The sequence below is a fragment of the Rhinolophus sinicus genome, linkage group LG05 (assembly GCF_036562045.2).
Source record: "Rhinolophus sinicus isolate RSC01 linkage group LG05, ASM3656204v1, whole genome shotgun sequence".
In the NCBI taxonomy this organism is placed as follows: domain Eukaryota; kingdom Metazoa; phylum Chordata; class Mammalia; order Chiroptera; family Rhinolophidae; genus Rhinolophus; species Rhinolophus sinicus.
The window spans coordinates 21833511-21849546 of NC_133755.1; the positions used below are offsets into that span (position 1 = coordinate 21833511).

Genomic DNA, 16036 nt, shown 5'->3' on the forward strand with positions numbered 1-16036 from the left:
TTCCTATTTTTATCCTCATTTCCCAGATGAAGAAAGAGATGGTTAAGTAATTTGTACCAGATCCCACAGTTTATGAAATGGGGAGCTGGGATCTGAACATGGGCTTTCTGGTTCCAGAGCAACTACTCTTAGCCTTTTCCCTGTTTGTCTCTAACAGAGACTGTGTTATGTTAGAAGCAATGGTGGATTTGGTTGAGGTCAAGTTAGAAGGTACAGAAAGCCTTGAGTACCAGACTGTCAGGTTTGAACGTTTTTCCTCCTTTAATGAAGAGCCGCTGGAGCTTTCATAAGGAGCAAAGTGAAGTTGTAACGTGGAGGTTTGGGGATGACCCTGCACTTGCCAGTGAGTGAGTCTGTGCGAGACCGGGGACTTTTAGAGAAAATGAGGCACTCTATACATCAGCACTCTATACCCAGCCCACTCTATACATCAGACCACACTTCCACAATATATTATAATACTGGGAGCTTATACGCTTCCTTGATTTGTAGGGGTTGACTTTCTCTTTCATTTTAGTGTTTGAAAGAAGAAAATGTTTTTATTTAAAATAGAGTTACAGAGTTTCTGTTGTGAACTTGTGTTAGTTGTGGTAGGAAGACTCAAAGAGATTGGAGCCTACGTTTCAGTGGAGGAGAAGACAGGGTGAACATATGCAAATAATATGTAGGAAAAAAAGAGATTCTTTTTTGTTCTTCCTTTCTCATATTGGTAAGCAATAAAAGATGAAACTCTTAAGGTCTGAAGTGCATAACTGCCAAGCAACACAGGCCCTGGGATCGCATCTGGGCTGTATCTCCGGCTGCGGGGCGTTGGGGAAGGCAAAGCTTTGCCGCTGTGGCCCGGATTCCGAACCCCAGCAATCCCAAGGAATATGACGTAGGTAAATCACTTCATTTTTCTGGGCTCCAGTTTCCTCATTTATAGTGGAGATTATAATCCTATCTCAGGTTCCTGCTGGGAAAATTAGGGCTAATATATGTCAAGTATCTAACATATTTCTTGGCTCATAGTAAGTTCTCAGTCATAGATGTTACTGGTGGTTTTTCCCCTATCCTGCCTGTTGCCGTGTGGTAGTAATGGTGATAGGAAATCATTGTTGCCCCATCATCTGTGGCCTAAAAATAGGGAGATAGATCTAATAGAAGAGTCTCAAATGCAGATAACGCGTAAACACCTATATTACCTCACATTGTGAATTCTCTGCAAAGAGTGGGCAAATATAACAACCATGGTAACCAAATCTAGGAAGGAATAAGAGGAGGGCATTAAACAATGAAATAGTTTGGTAAAAGAAAAAAATGTATATAAAATTTCGTTGATTCTTTAAAGGGAGACATTGAAATAGAGGATGGTGTTCCTTCAGAGAGAGAAGCTGGCGGGTTGACTCGTGTTTCCTTAGGGAAAAGAACTTAGAACTTACTAAATGAGAAGTTTGGTTACTGAAGAGTTGGTGGTATACATTTTTAAAAAATATGAGCACCGCACGCACATCAGTTTTGGAAAAGCTACTATGAAAAAACATTGATGTCACTCTTGGATTTGGCTTGGGTCATTTCCTGTGTCATGAAACCACATTCAACAACTTACCTACATTTGGGGTCATGGGTTTGAGTCAGGGATGGAGAAAGGAGAGAATGAAGCGTGCAGCTGGCCTTAGGATTTGATTAAAATATGCTAAACCTTATTATATGTGACATCAGAAAAATTCCAACAGTCGATCCTGTAAGGAAAGCTAGCAAAAAGTGTGAAGCTGATTATTCATTTTTCAGAGACCTTGAAGGAGGAAGGAAATTTGAGTAGTAGGCTCATAATTTAGAAAAGAAAATTGTAATATATAAGCAAATGGCAACCACTAAACTATTATCTGTGTCTATGAGTTTCTGTTTCTCATTTGTTTGTCTTGTTCTTTTGTTGTTTTTGGTTTATATAGGGGGTTGGGGTGTGGGGGGTGGGAGATGAGGGTAAGAGGGATCGAATATATGGTGATGGAAGGAGAACTGACTCTGGGTGATGAACACACAATGGGATTTATAGATGATGTAATACAGAATTATACACCTGAAATCTATGTAATTTTACTAACAATTGTCACCCCGATAAATTTAATAAAAAAAAATAAAAAAAAAATAAGCAAATGGTACCTATTGCAGATGTGCTTTAAATACCCTTGTGCAAATTAACTTTTTAATTGTAAAAGTAATCCATGCCCATTGTCTAGTGGTGCTTAGTTGTCCTTAGCCCTCAGAGTAGCAAACTGTTTAATTTCCATTTTTATTATTGAGATTTAAATAAGTATTGCAGGCACTCTTTTCATCACACATATTGCACACCAGGAACCAGGAACTGCTGTGTGGCTTTAGGCAAATTACTTCCTCTCTATGCCTCGTTTTTTCTATTGGTCTCTTTTGAATTGATTTCTAAGGCCTCTAATTGAGTTGATTCTTTCCTAGCTCTTCAAACATGATCATAATACTGTTCTATTTGTATCGTCAGTGTACTTCTTTTGCCACTAGATGGCACTAATGTACCTTTGAACCTTGTCACCTCTGGGTTTTCAGAATCTGGGGTCTGAAGGAGCCTTGGACTTTTTGCTTAATCCAACCCCCATTTGACAGTTGGGGAGCTGAGACTCAGAGGTTAAGTGATATGGCCAACATCATGCAGTTATGCAAAACCTCTTGAATCTAGGCATCTATGTTTCCATTCCAGTGTTTCTCTAGGGGGCTTAATGAGGAAAGTTAAAAGAGAGACCGTGTTATGTTCTCAGCCATTCCTGTTCTTTGTTAATTATTTTAAAAATAATTTAAAACCATTCTTTAAGTATATATATCATCACATTCAAAATAAATAGTTGGCCTGCTTTTGTGTTTCATGTTGTCGCCCTCAGAGAAAAAAGCTAGATTGTTTGCTTGTAAAACTCATTGCCCCACCTGTAACAACTATTCCACCTTCAGTTTGTACTGGAAATAAGTCCTACAGAAATCTCAATCAACGCCTCTCTATCACATGCTTCTTTCTCCATTGGTGCTCAGTTCCTTTGAGAAGAGGTTTGCCTTTTAGCTCTTCCTTCCAGCTAAACATGGTTACGATTTCTAAGGCGTCTGATTCGTCTGCTTGATCTTTGTGCACTTGCCTAGTCGCAAGAGCCTTTGTGGGGGAACATAGATATGCCCTGGTTCTTAAAAAGTGGATCTTCTGGGTTTTCCCAGCACATGTTCACTGCACTTCCCCCCTTTTTATCGGCGAGGAGGATGGTACTGCCATTAATGACGGCTGTGGGGACAGAAGGGCATAGAGGGACGTAGTGTGGCCCCGCGAGGAACATGTGGGCGCTGAGTCACGCTGACTGGTCCAGTGTCTCCTCTCGCTGACTGACTGCCCCATCCTCATCTCTCTAATGAGGGTAATAGTTTCCACCTTGAAAGGCTGCTGTGAGGGATAAGTGAGGTGATGTATGGAAAGCTCTGGTATCAGTGCTTGGCACACATAGTGGGTGCCCATTAAGTGCTGCTTATTCTGGTTACTGCTGTATCGGGAGGAACAGGGGCCACTACAGTATATGAAAGGTGGGCACCCACGGGAGGGTCTCAACCGGAGGAGCTAGTTTTTTTTCTTTGCTGGAGAAAGAAGGGAGGGATGCAAGGTATGCCAGGGTCTGTGTCAGTGTTTCTGAGGAATTGTGTAGAACTCTGCTGCCCAGTATGGTACTCACTGGCCACCTATGGCAGCTGAGCACTGGAAGAGGGGCTAGTCCAAATTGAGATGTGCTGTAAGTGTAGGGTACATGTCAGATTTCAAAGGTGAAAAAAAAATGTCTATAGTGTGAAAAGTGAATATAATATATCTCAGTATTTTGTGTCTGTTGGTAACATGTTGAAATGATAATACTTTGGATATGTAGAGTCAAAGAAAATATATTACTAAAATGAATTTCACCCGTTTCTTTTTACTTTTTAAATGTAGCTACTAGAAAATGGAACGAGGCTAACATATTTGTATCTGATCACATTGGACCAGATGACAGAGCTCTGTGGTACTCAAGTACATATAACTAATTTGGGGACTCATGTGAGAGTTTTTTTTGAGACGTCTTTTGATTTTTTCTTTTATGATGTTGTGTTCTTGAGAGTATGACCATTGTGAATCAAGATGCTAGTCACTATTGGTAATAATTGTTTAAGTGATAGTTTAAAATGAAAAAAGTAAAAGAGGCATGAAATATTCTCCTTGGTTGCCCAAATTCTGAGGCCCTCAATTGAGAAGCAAGGTATGAATGCGTTATTTGTGGTTTACTGGGTCAGCCACAAGCAATTAGACAATCCTAGAGTTTGTTTTAAAGCCTTTTCATGATTTCAAAGAACAGGGTGTGTACAAAGTCATCTCCCATCCTAATGTTTTCAATACTAGATGAAAATAATAACCTCATATCCAGCTGGTTTTAGAGTGATAAGATAATTGTTAATTTTAGATATTTGTAACCTTTTTCTTTTCAGGTGGATTGAAAAATAGAATTCCTTATTTACATCTTGAACTTACACTCGCTGTTTTTTATAACAACCCGTGAAACGGTTTTGTGAGAAGTGTGTTCTCTGCTGATGCAGAAAGCAAGCAGGGCACATGCATTTTGAGAACTTCCAGGGCAGTTCTCATTGTTCTTGATTTTGTCCCAGAATGAGGTATCCGTCGATCCAAATAAACTTGCTACCGTAATTCATGGGCTATAAGATGCCATCAATTTTAAGAGGCACATTTATTTGAAGTGCCACCTTAATGCTACCAATAAAACTCTGACAAAGCTATTGGTTATTTAGATGCATCTATTTCAGAGATGTTAAATGTTGGGAAAAAAGTGCACCTTCTAACTGATGAAATATAAGACACAGATTTTGAAACTTTCAACTTGGTTGGAAGTTAGAGAGCTTGTGTTATGGTTTTGTCAGTTAGCATCAGACTTTAGGCCCTCTCAGGATATATCCATCATATTTTTTAGTAAGTGTGGTTTGGTGCGTTGGAGCTCTTTTCATTTGATTCTATAACCAGACAAAAGCAAAGTGTAAGGAGCTAATTTTTAAGTTGCTGGAATTGACTTTCTAACTTTACTGGTACCTCTGCTTCTCCTTCCTCCCAGCAAACTCGCAAACACCACCTTTTCAGCCATTAGCTTTCCCTGTAACAAAATCTGTTCTCCATAAACTCCTGATAGCAGTTATTTATAGCCTCTTGTGAATTTTGAGGCAAAGTGTTATAAACTGCCCAAGGATGTTTGCTTTCTAAGCCTTATCTCTAATTATTGGCAAAAAAATCTTTATCTGCTTAAAGAACTTTCAGCTTCAACTAGCCATATGGAACAACTTTTAAATTTCAGGGGGAGGAGGGATGTCAGATAGTAGTAGCCTCTATGGAAGGCGGTGGACAGATAACTGAGCACCTCGTTTCCTTGTCCCCCTAAAGTGTTCAACCCCATCTACCTGCTAGCTCACTGCCTGTGTCTGGAACAAAGTTTACTTCATTCTCCTGCTGGCCCTCCCTGCTGACTGTATCTGAAAGGAAAACAAACTTGACTGTAATTGCTGCATTTCTGACTAATTTCATTGAATTTTTATCAGGCTTATCTTTCTTTTGATAGAGGCTGTTGAATTTTAAAGAAACCCTGTGAAGTAAAGAATTCTTTTGTACTTTGAATAGCTACTTCCTAATTTACCTGTTTTCTAAATCTCTCTGTTTACTAATCTTATTGACTTAAGTCAGGCTTTCCATTTTGAAGACTATTTGGTAATCCAGATTCGGAGCCTGCTTTTTATAAATTATTTTAAGGCATGCCTAAGCAGATACGTGATAGGGCAGTTGGGCTCTTGGTTACACTACAGAAGTACTTGTGGTCTAACTTGAAGATGAAAGCAGACATTTTTCTTCTCAAGTTTGTGATACACTCATTAGTTGTGAGTCTGCTGATACTTTGATGCTCAGTAAAAATGTTAGATTATTCCCACATTTATAATTATCAAGGCTTATAAACAGAGCTCTCCATTGCATTGATGTTGTTTGGTTAACACAGAGTGGTCTTGTTTAGCAAAAGATGTGCTATGATATTGCACAAGCTTTCAGTGTCATATTAGCTTTGAAAATTATATGGAAAAATGTATTCCCCTTGCTAAATTTCCTCAATTTAAGCTAATATAAAATGTAAGGCAAATTTAAGCTACTATAAAATGTAAGGCAAGTATTTATTGTATAGCTCTGCAGTCTTTACAGTAGAATGTTTGTTGATAGTATCTTAAATAATTTTCAGATGACATCCTATAAATGTCTCTGTGTGTTTGAATGACTGACTTTTGGTCTTTGCAGCTTGGGGTATGGTTTTCTCTCGGCTGTGCCTATCTGGCCTTGGAAGACTATGGAGGTTCAGCGAAGGCGTTTCAGCGTTGTGTCACCCTAGAACCCGATGTGAGTTGGTCTGGTCTTCTTTACTTATTACAGCTCTTTGATATTTCTCAGTTACTTGAATTGTCCTGTAGTTGAGAACAGCACTTCCTATGGGCGCACTGTTCCAGTGATGCAGGATGAGAAAGTTCTAGAGATCTGCTGTACGACAGTGTACCTCAAGTTAACAATACTGTCTGCACTTAAAAATTCGTAGAGGGTAGATCTCACGTTATGTGTTCTTATCAGAAAATTAAAGTAGAGAGCAAATGGAAAGCAAAAGAATTCAATTTTTTTATTTCATGTTTAAAAAAATAAAATTCCTTTTGTTTTGGAGGACCTGACAGAAGGTCATACCTTAAGGTATATGATTTATAAATCTAGAAATAAATTTCTTCTCATAATAGCCAAGTTATTCATGGTTTCATTTAGGAAATAATTTTGATGAACCAGTTTTTTAGTTAAAAACGTACTTCACGGAAATATACCTCACAGTTTCACATATATTTTGTCATTCACTAACGTGTGCTGTCTATGCTAATTACATTATTAGAAAGTTCTTTATGTTAACAGTCTTTTAATGTTTAACAGCTTTACCGATACGGTAAATAATTCACATACCATATAGTTTATTTATTTAATGTGTACAATTCAGTGATTTACAATATATTCAAAATTGTGCAGCTATCACCACAATCAATTTTAGAGCATTTTTATTATCATAAAAGAAAACCTCTTAGCAGTCACTCCCCATTTCTGTCAAACACATTCCACCCCCCCACCCCTTAACCTCCAGCCCCAGCCCCAGAATGTACATTCTGTCTCTATAGATTTGCCTGTTCTGCACATTTCATATAAATGGCATCATACACTATATGGTCTTTTGTGACTGCCTTCTTTCACTTAGATTAATGTTTTTATGGTTCATCCATGTCACATGTATCAGTACTTCATTCCTTTTTGTGGCCAAATAATATTCCATTGTATGGGCATATCATATGTTATTTATCTGTTCAGTAGATGGTCATTTGGACTGTTTCCACTTTTTGATTATTAAGAATTATGCTGCTATGAACATTCATTTACACATTTTTGTGTGGACATGTTTCTGTTTCTCTTGGGGATATACCTAGTAGTAGAGTTACTGGGTCATATGTTAGCTCTATATTCAAAATTTTGAGAAACTACCAGACTGTTTTCTAAAGCACCATTTTAGATTCCCACCAGTAATGTGTGAGGCTTCCAATTTCTCAACATCTTTGTCAATACTTTTTATTATCTGTCTTTGTGTGTGTGTGTGTGTGTGTGTGTGTGTGTGTATGCATGCTATGTTGTTGAAGGTTTTGTTGTCTTCTCTTGGAAGACAGAGTTTTGTTTTGGCATTTGGTTAGCTTTGGTAGGGCGGGTCTGTAGTTGTCCTTATTCTAGGGTCGCAATCACTCATCTCTTAAGGCATAACCTTTTGGGAGCAGAACTCAATGCCATGTGTGATCAATAAGAATTCTCCACTCTGGTTGGTTGGAACTTGAATAACTGCTAGCACTGTGTGTGACCTCCAGAATCTCCATTCAGCTTATAGCTCCCTGTTGTTGTTCTCTGTCTGGCCTCAGGAAGTTTTGCCCTGCACAAGTACAGCTTAGTATTCAGCCAAGGACTCAAGGAGATGCTTATTGACTTCTGGAGTTCATTCTCTGCATAGATCTCTCTTCCTGAGCATTATGCCCTGAAAACTCCAGCCACCTGAGCTCATAGTTCCTCTTCTTCATCTCAGCAGGACTTGCTGTGCTTTGTTTGGTTTCTGCCTCTCTGTGCTTCAGCCCTGAAAGTGCCTCTAGCTAGAAGCCTAGGTGGATTGTTAGACACCCCAGTTGTTTACTCTGTCTCAGGGATCACAGGCCTGTGCTGCCTGTTGCCCAACTTCCTCAAAACAGTTGTGTTCTAAGTTTTGTCCAGTTTATAGCTTTTTGTGGCAATAAGGCTAATCTGGTACTAACTGTGTTATGTCTGCAAGCAGAGCTCCATTACCACTTAATTTTTAAATTGTATGTATGGAACTTGAGAACCATATACTCTTATTTTATAAAAAGCAGAACATAATTCATATCCTTCTTGTTAGAAGCAACATTTATATAAAAGCTTTAATTTATTTTTGTCATTGTATAGAGGAATAGATAAAGAAATATGTTTGATTGATAAAATACTTAGGAATAACACTGGAGAACACATACTCCTTTGTTCTTCAATATGATGGCGGAAGATGGTAAAATAGCAAAGACTTTTAAGATAGGAAAAACAAAACTCTCCATTGTCTTGGATTTGTAATAAATCTATATGTTGTGTAAATTATGTTGTAAACTGTCCAACTATTTTGTAACCTAAATTTGGAAATAAAATCGTAACTAAATTCCAAATTACTACTTTAATAATTAAATCTATTTGTTAACTATTTTTGTGACCTTTTTCATTCTAAATTATAAAAGTTATGTTTAATTTATTTAATTTTCTTATACACCTTTAAACATATTGAAAATTGTGATTATAAGAGCGCATCTTGGACTAGGAAATTATATTTTTGGTTGTGGCAATTATTTTACTTAAATGAGAATAGTTTATAACTAGGTTCTCTGTTGTTTCAGAATGCTGAAGCTTGGAACAATTTATCAACTTCCTATATCCGATTAAAACAAAAGTAAGTGCATCAGACAAAGAGGAAGAACTTGGCTTCCAAAATAAATGAATGAGATTTTCTTCAACTCCACTGAACACTGAAACATTGTATCTTACTCTTTATCTTTATCCCTTTGCCCACCCATATCTTTGAGTTAGAATGACGTAATGTGGCCACTTGAGTTCTAAATGTAGTTTATTGCTTGAAAACATTTAATATGTAATAAGATAAGAAACATTATTTGAAATCTTTATTTGCTACTGAAGTTTTGCATCCTAAATTTCATTGCATGATGAAAGCAAGTATGCCTTTTAGTTGGTCAACTCAACTAACTGATTCTTATTGATTGCTTGTTGTGTACTAGACATTACTGAGAAATACAGGAGACAATGTCTTAGGGCGTATAGGTTTAAAAATAAAATATTATGCCGTATTATTTAAAAAGTTGATTAGTAATATAAGCAGTATATGTAAATATTAAGTGAGAAATACAGAGGGCTATAGTAATAGTAGGTGATGTTTGTAGGACCCTTATTCTGTGCCAGACACTCATGTAGTCCCGTGAGGATCTCAGAAGAGAGAAGGTCTGTGATCCTTGTTCAGAAATGGTTCTGAGAGAATGTTGGACTCAAGCGAAAATTTGAAGAATGGATAGAGGGACAGAGCCTTTCAGACAAGGGGAATTTGACCAAATGTAGAGTGACAGGAGTGAACACAGCACTTGAGGAGATAGGAAGTAAAAGAGTCCAGCTATAAACTATAGTGAAATCTATAGTGAGAGATAAGGTTGGACAGGTAGGTTGAGATCAAATCGCAGTGTGTTCCGATTATCTGACTAACAAGTTGAGACTATTCTGTTGACAATAGGAAGCCAGAGATCTCAGTGGGGGTAATTTCATGAAGAAAGAAGCTTTTAAGGAAGATTTATCTGGTGGCAGTGTGCGAGACAGACTAGAGAGGAAACTGGGGGGCTGAGAAACCAGTTAAAAGGCAGCTGTTGTAACAATCCAGGCAGGAGATAAGTAGACTGGAAAAAGAAGGGACAGATGCCAGTTTATAAAGGGTACATCCAACTGGGCTTATTGACTGGCTACAGAAAATGAAGGAAAGGGAAGAGACAAGGATAGCTGTTGCCAGAGTTTTAATAAATGAATTGAAGGATGGATATATTTCCGTTTTTATTTGGCCTTATTTTCAAACTTAATTTTTCTTTGTGGATACACACGATATTTCTGAAGATATCATTCAATCTACATTCTGTTGAGATCATGAAATGCTTCCTCTGCTCTTGAATGACTATATAAATAAAGTACTGTTTATTCTACCATTCTCTTCAGAAAATAATATTATGTTCTTGATTGCAACTGATTGTGTTGAAACTCACTAGAGAACCTATTGATTGAAAGCAAGGTCACGGGAAATCCCTGTGATAGTTGTAGAATGATCTCAGTGGGTTTTTCCGGTAACCCTGATAACTTTGTATGTAGTGAGTCTCCTGATATTCTGCTTTGTCTTCCAGCTCAGTAATCCTGAGAATTCTGCTTTCTCTCATAGGGGGTTCTTGCATACCATTCCTCAGCTTCTTTTTGATACTTTCTTGTCTTCCTGCAGCCCCATGCATAGGTTTTTGTATAAAAGTGGGGTTGTAAAGTCAGAGGTGAATTAGTCCTTTTCCTGTATAACTTTCATAGTGCAGTATCACTACCATTGTGGGTTTAATAAGTGAATTCTGAATTGAAGTTCCTTATAAAGAAGCCCCTGACCAAAAAAGAACTTCATTGCAGAAATTTTGAGGCCAGGAAATTGTGATTAGAGGATGGGAGGACATACAGGAAAAAAGACAATCCTCTGGTGTGGATTGCTGCTTATGGAGTCCGTGTCCAGTAGCATAGCTTTACCCCCACATCCCACGTGGGTGGGAGGACTGGAGGTTCATCGCTGCTGGAGGTAGTGCTGTTACGTGGAAGGTGGACACAGGGAGTGGAGTGGAAAAAGGAAAAAAGAAGAAAAGTCCCATAGAAATAAGTTATAGCTGAATTTGAAGAAGTGGTAGAGTAAGGGTACTTTCTTTTTCAACTGTGAAGGATGGTGGGCTAAGGGAAAATGAATCAGGACATTCCATAACAACTTTAGGTAAATTGTTTAGAGAATACAAAACTAAACTGTAGTGAATTGGCTGTTATGGAAAGACTGAAAGGACCTAATGGTAAGGAAGTTATTTTGATCGATATCATAGATATATTAGAGATTGAACAAATGATTTGTATGTTCAGTGACTTGTGGGGAAAGTTACTGATAACAGGGCCACACTTCTTTTCAAATGCTTAAGGGGGCGAGAGAGCAAGGTCCTGGGAAGACCAAAAGAACCCCTGTCATCCCCTCCAAAATTTGCCTTGAGGTCAGCAAGGAGGAATGGTCTGTAAACACTGAGGCTCAGCAGGAAAGGGAAGGTGGCCCTTGTAGTCTTTAAAAAGCAAATCCAAAGTAACTGTTGGAAAGGGAGATTGATAGCATACATTTGAAAAAGGTGACTATAATTGTCCAATAAAACATTTATGATCTATAAGGGAACTGTAGTCTTTGTCCAGCTAGCAGAGTAAAGCATTAGGAATCTTTTTGTTTCCTGAGCTGTTCCACTTTTAGAATAGGTGACATGAAGTTCTGTTGATTTCCTCCTCAATAACAAGTTTTAAACAGTCTTTATTTTCTGAAGTGGGTTGTGTAAGACAAGATACTGTGATGGTTTGGTACACCTTGCCTGTAAAACTCCCTAGCCTTGTTTTACTTTTTATGGATTCGTTTGACTTTCTATTTCTCTAACTCATTTTGTATAATTTGTTCATGGTGCACTCTTACGATTTTACTAAAAATTATTAATCTTATTTGTGCCATATTTTTTTCATTCTGAGTGGAATTTAGTTTCATTAGTTTTTTTTTTTTTTCAAAGAGCCAGCTTTTGGTTTTCTTGATCATTTTAATTCTTTAATTATATTTTATCTCTTAACCCTATTCTTTTCTTCTTTCTTAAATTTATTTGGTTTTCTTCTTATACCAAATTAAGTTGAATCTTTTACTTATTTTCCATCTTTTATATTTTATAATCAATGCCTATAAGATCATAAATTTCCCTCTAAATACTGCTTCAGCCGTATCCTACAAATGGTGATATATAGTACTTTGGTTAATTCCTAAATATTTTATACTTTCTAATATGAATTTCTTTTTCTCTCCACTGTAGTTTTTCTTTTAAGAGTACATTTTTAAGTTTCCAGGCACATGTTTTTAAAACTGTCTGTTTACTATTATTTCTTATTTAAGAAATTACAGTCTAAATATGTATTTTTAATTAAAAAAAAATACAGATAACTCATAATCATTTTTGTTCTCAATAATTATTTAAAGTTCTCACCATTGCCATTTCTTGTATTCTTCCGTTTCTCTTTGAATTCCCTTTTATTTTTGCAAGAGGGCATCCTATAGTAGTTCTTTCAGTAATTGGTAAACTTTCTTAGTCTTTGCATATCTGAAAATGTTTGATTTTTCATTTACTCTGGAGTGGTAAGTTTAGCTGGTTGTAAAATTTTAGGCTGACAGTTATTTTCACTCAGCACTTTAAACGTGGTATTCTGTAGTCTTCTACCATCTTTTGTTTCCAATGAAATATCTGCTGTTCTCTAATTATCATTATTTTGTAGGTTGTAGGATTGTCTTTATGTTCTGCAATTTCACACAGTATGTCTAGGTGTTGGTTTATCTTTATTTATAATGCTCAGTATGTAAAATATACTTTTGATCAAAGAATTTAGATCTTTGTTCAGTTCTGCAAAATGCTCAGCTATTATCTTTTTAAATATAGTGTCCTGCCATTTTCTGCATTTGTTTACTCTGGAATGTCTATCAAATGTATGTTTGAGCCTTACCTCTCATTCTGTCCTCTGTGTCTTTATTACTTTTTTATTTTTTAATCTAAATTCTGTGTGAATTTCTCACTATTGTCTTCCAGTTCAGCAGTTCTCTCCTTTGACTGTATGCAATGTAGTTTTGTCACCTGTTGAGGTTTTTTTGTTTGTTTGTTTGTTTGTTTTAATGCCTCTTTCAATTCCAAAATTTCCTGTTGGTTTTCATTCACATCTCCCTGTTCTTGGTTTATTTCTGCCTGTTTTTGTTTTGTAATTTCCTGCTCCTTTTAAATTTTTAAAAAATTTGTAGGTAGATTTGATGTGGTTTGAGGTGATTTGGGCCTCTAATTCTATTTATTAACATGAATGATTAGGACTGACAGATTTTATACATTTTATACATTTCACTATGGTTTATTTATTCATTATTGTTCTCTTTCAAATTTGACCTTCAATAGAGTAAAAGCTTTTAGAACTTTACAAGAAGCCCTCAAGTGCAACTATGAACACTGGCAGATCTGGGAAAACTACATTCTTACTAGCACTGACGTTGGGGAATTTTCAGAAGCCATTAAAGCTTATCACCGTCTCTTGGACTTACGAGACAAATACAAAGATGTTCAGGTAGGATATTCATATTGTGTTATTATTTCAGTTTGTATTTGGTATTAATACTTGCTTGTATGATATAAATTGTTTCCTTCACGATATACACAGGAAAATTTTGTTAAACACATGTTAATATATAAAAAGAGTTTTTTTCCTGTAGTTGATTATTCTTAGTTACATATTAATTCTGTCATTCCAATATCAAATATGTTTGTGCATATTACTGTGACTCAGAAAAATCTGATATGGTGGTTTACATATGTACAGTCAGCTTGCAGAAACTAAATAGAATGATGTTCATAGCTGTAGTAAATCCCATACACACTTATTCACTCATTGAACAGCATGTACTGCACTCTTTCAGACTGTTTGAACAACATAGAAATGAAGACTAACATTTTCTTTGTACTATTTAATGATATGGTCTTCTTCTTGGTTGAGTCTAACACAGTACCAAAAATACTATATCTTTTCAGAAAATATGAGAGACATGAACACACTGTTTATCATTCAGTAGAATTAAACATACAAGACCTTGTGGGTTTAACAGTGGTTGAGGACAGTGTACAAAGACATGTACGAGAGCTTATACGTTACAAAGTCAGGGGGCATGAAAATGTAAGACTTTATTTGCAATTATCACTATATGCTGTTTAAAATGGTGACTTTGGAATTCTGAAAAAACAAATAACATCTAATATATGATAATTTTTACTACTCTTATGATTTATTATCTGTTCTCCAGCTATTCCAAAATTTACCTTATCAGGGCCCTGTGTTATATATAGTCCCAGCCCTTGACCTGTGTGATCTTGCAAATCCAGCCATAGAATTGGCCAGGTTACTTCAAGGCTCAGATTCTGGGAGATTCACTTCAAAGATCTGTATCTTCAACTAACACCATATACCTACTTGTTGGAGCTATGTTGACCCCTTCAATTATTTTTCTTTTTCTTATATTTTTTGTCCTTTCTAAATATTATACATTGACCATCCATTATAGAAAGAAAGGACTTGAATTATATAATATGAAGATCAATTAAAATGTGAATGAAGGCATAGCAGACTCTTACATCCTAGACAGCATAGGAGCCCTAGCAAATCTATTTGCACAGTCCTCTGGCAGTCTAGCACCTGTCATGTTCCCAGAGCTGGAATTCTCCATTGAGATGGTACTTTCTCTTCTACACTTAGCCCCTTGGCTTAGGGCACTGAGGAGGCTGTGAATAGATCTCAGTATGTTACTGAACCACTGAGGATGGAGCAGGGAGTCCAAAGTGCTTATCTCTCATTTACTTCATCTGTAATTTTAAAAAAAGACCCTTTTTTACTAAGAAAGCATTCTGAAACCTGCTACTAAAATCTCAGGGAGAATGGAAATAATTTAGATTGGTAATATAATTTCATCTTATACTTGAAAGGAACCCAGTGACTGGGTCTAGGCCCCTCTCCTTCTATAAGAGATGGACTTTTGTGGGTTATAGTCCATAATTATCAAAGGGAGGGGACTTTTCTATCTTATCTCTCATTTACTCTCCTCTACTTCCCAAGGCACATAGAGCAAGTCAGAGTGGGGCTTGGTAAAGTAATAATGACTACCATTTAGTGAGGGCTTGCTGTGTGCCAGACACTATTCTAAGCACTGGACATGTATTAACTCAATTAATTCTCACCACAGCTCCATGAGATAGATTTGTACTATCATAAGCTGTGTCTCGCTGTAGAATGTATGTATGTATATTCTACCCTTGTTTTAAGGAAATTAATGATATGAAACATGATAACTGTTCAAAGATTATTTCTGAAAAGCTATTACTTCTACATCATAGTTATAAAGTCATCAGGGTATTGCTAATTTTAGTTAACCCGGATGGTATATTAAGTGTTATTAGGTTGGTGCAAAAGTAATTGCGGTTTAAAAGGTTAATGGCAAAAACCGCAATTACTTTTGCATCAACCTAATAACTTGGATGGTATATTAAGTATGCCAAATTGTCTTGCTAACTCATATCTGAGAGGTATGTATTCCAGAAGAAAGGCAAGACAAAATGAAATAGTGGCTTTACTGAAGATGATGATTTTTAATAAAATAGGTTCAGCTTTGATCATTCCTAGCTCCTGCAATTACAATAGCTGGAAATAGATTGGAGCATTTTACTTAAGATTTTCCTTTGTTCTTACCACTGCCCCACAACCCCCAGCTTAGGTGTCTCATTCTTTCTCAGGATGAAAAAAATTCTTGCAAATGTTTAGAATAATACTGTTGTATATGAGTATCTGTACATGGATGGGGAGAGAGGTGACATTTAGAATAATATATTGGTAGTCACAGTGGTAGGTGCCAAGGAGATAACTCCAGCAAAAATAAGCTGAGTATAATTAGTTGATTCTAAAGGTAAAACTTTCAGTTGTTGATTTGGCATGTTGTATACCAAATCA

General features: G+C 36.6%; 1 protein-coding gene across 2 annotated transcripts in view; it reads left to right on the plus strand.

Annotated features, from left to right (window-relative positions):
• The window catches only part of TTC27 (tetratricopeptide repeat domain 27), a 142867-nt gene that overhangs the window by 104199 nt on the left and 22632 nt on the right, over positions 1 to 16036 (plus strand). For both annotated transcript variants that reach the window (XM_019741708.2, XM_074331880.1), the window contains 3 exons: positions 6347 to 6445; positions 9058 to 9110; positions 13447 to 13612. In XM_019741708.2, the coding sequence (XP_019597267.2) occupies positions 6347 to 6445; positions 9058 to 9110; positions 13447 to 13612 (318 nt within the window). The remainder of the gene's footprint in view (positions 1 to 6346; positions 6446 to 9057; positions 9111 to 13446; positions 13613 to 16036) is intronic.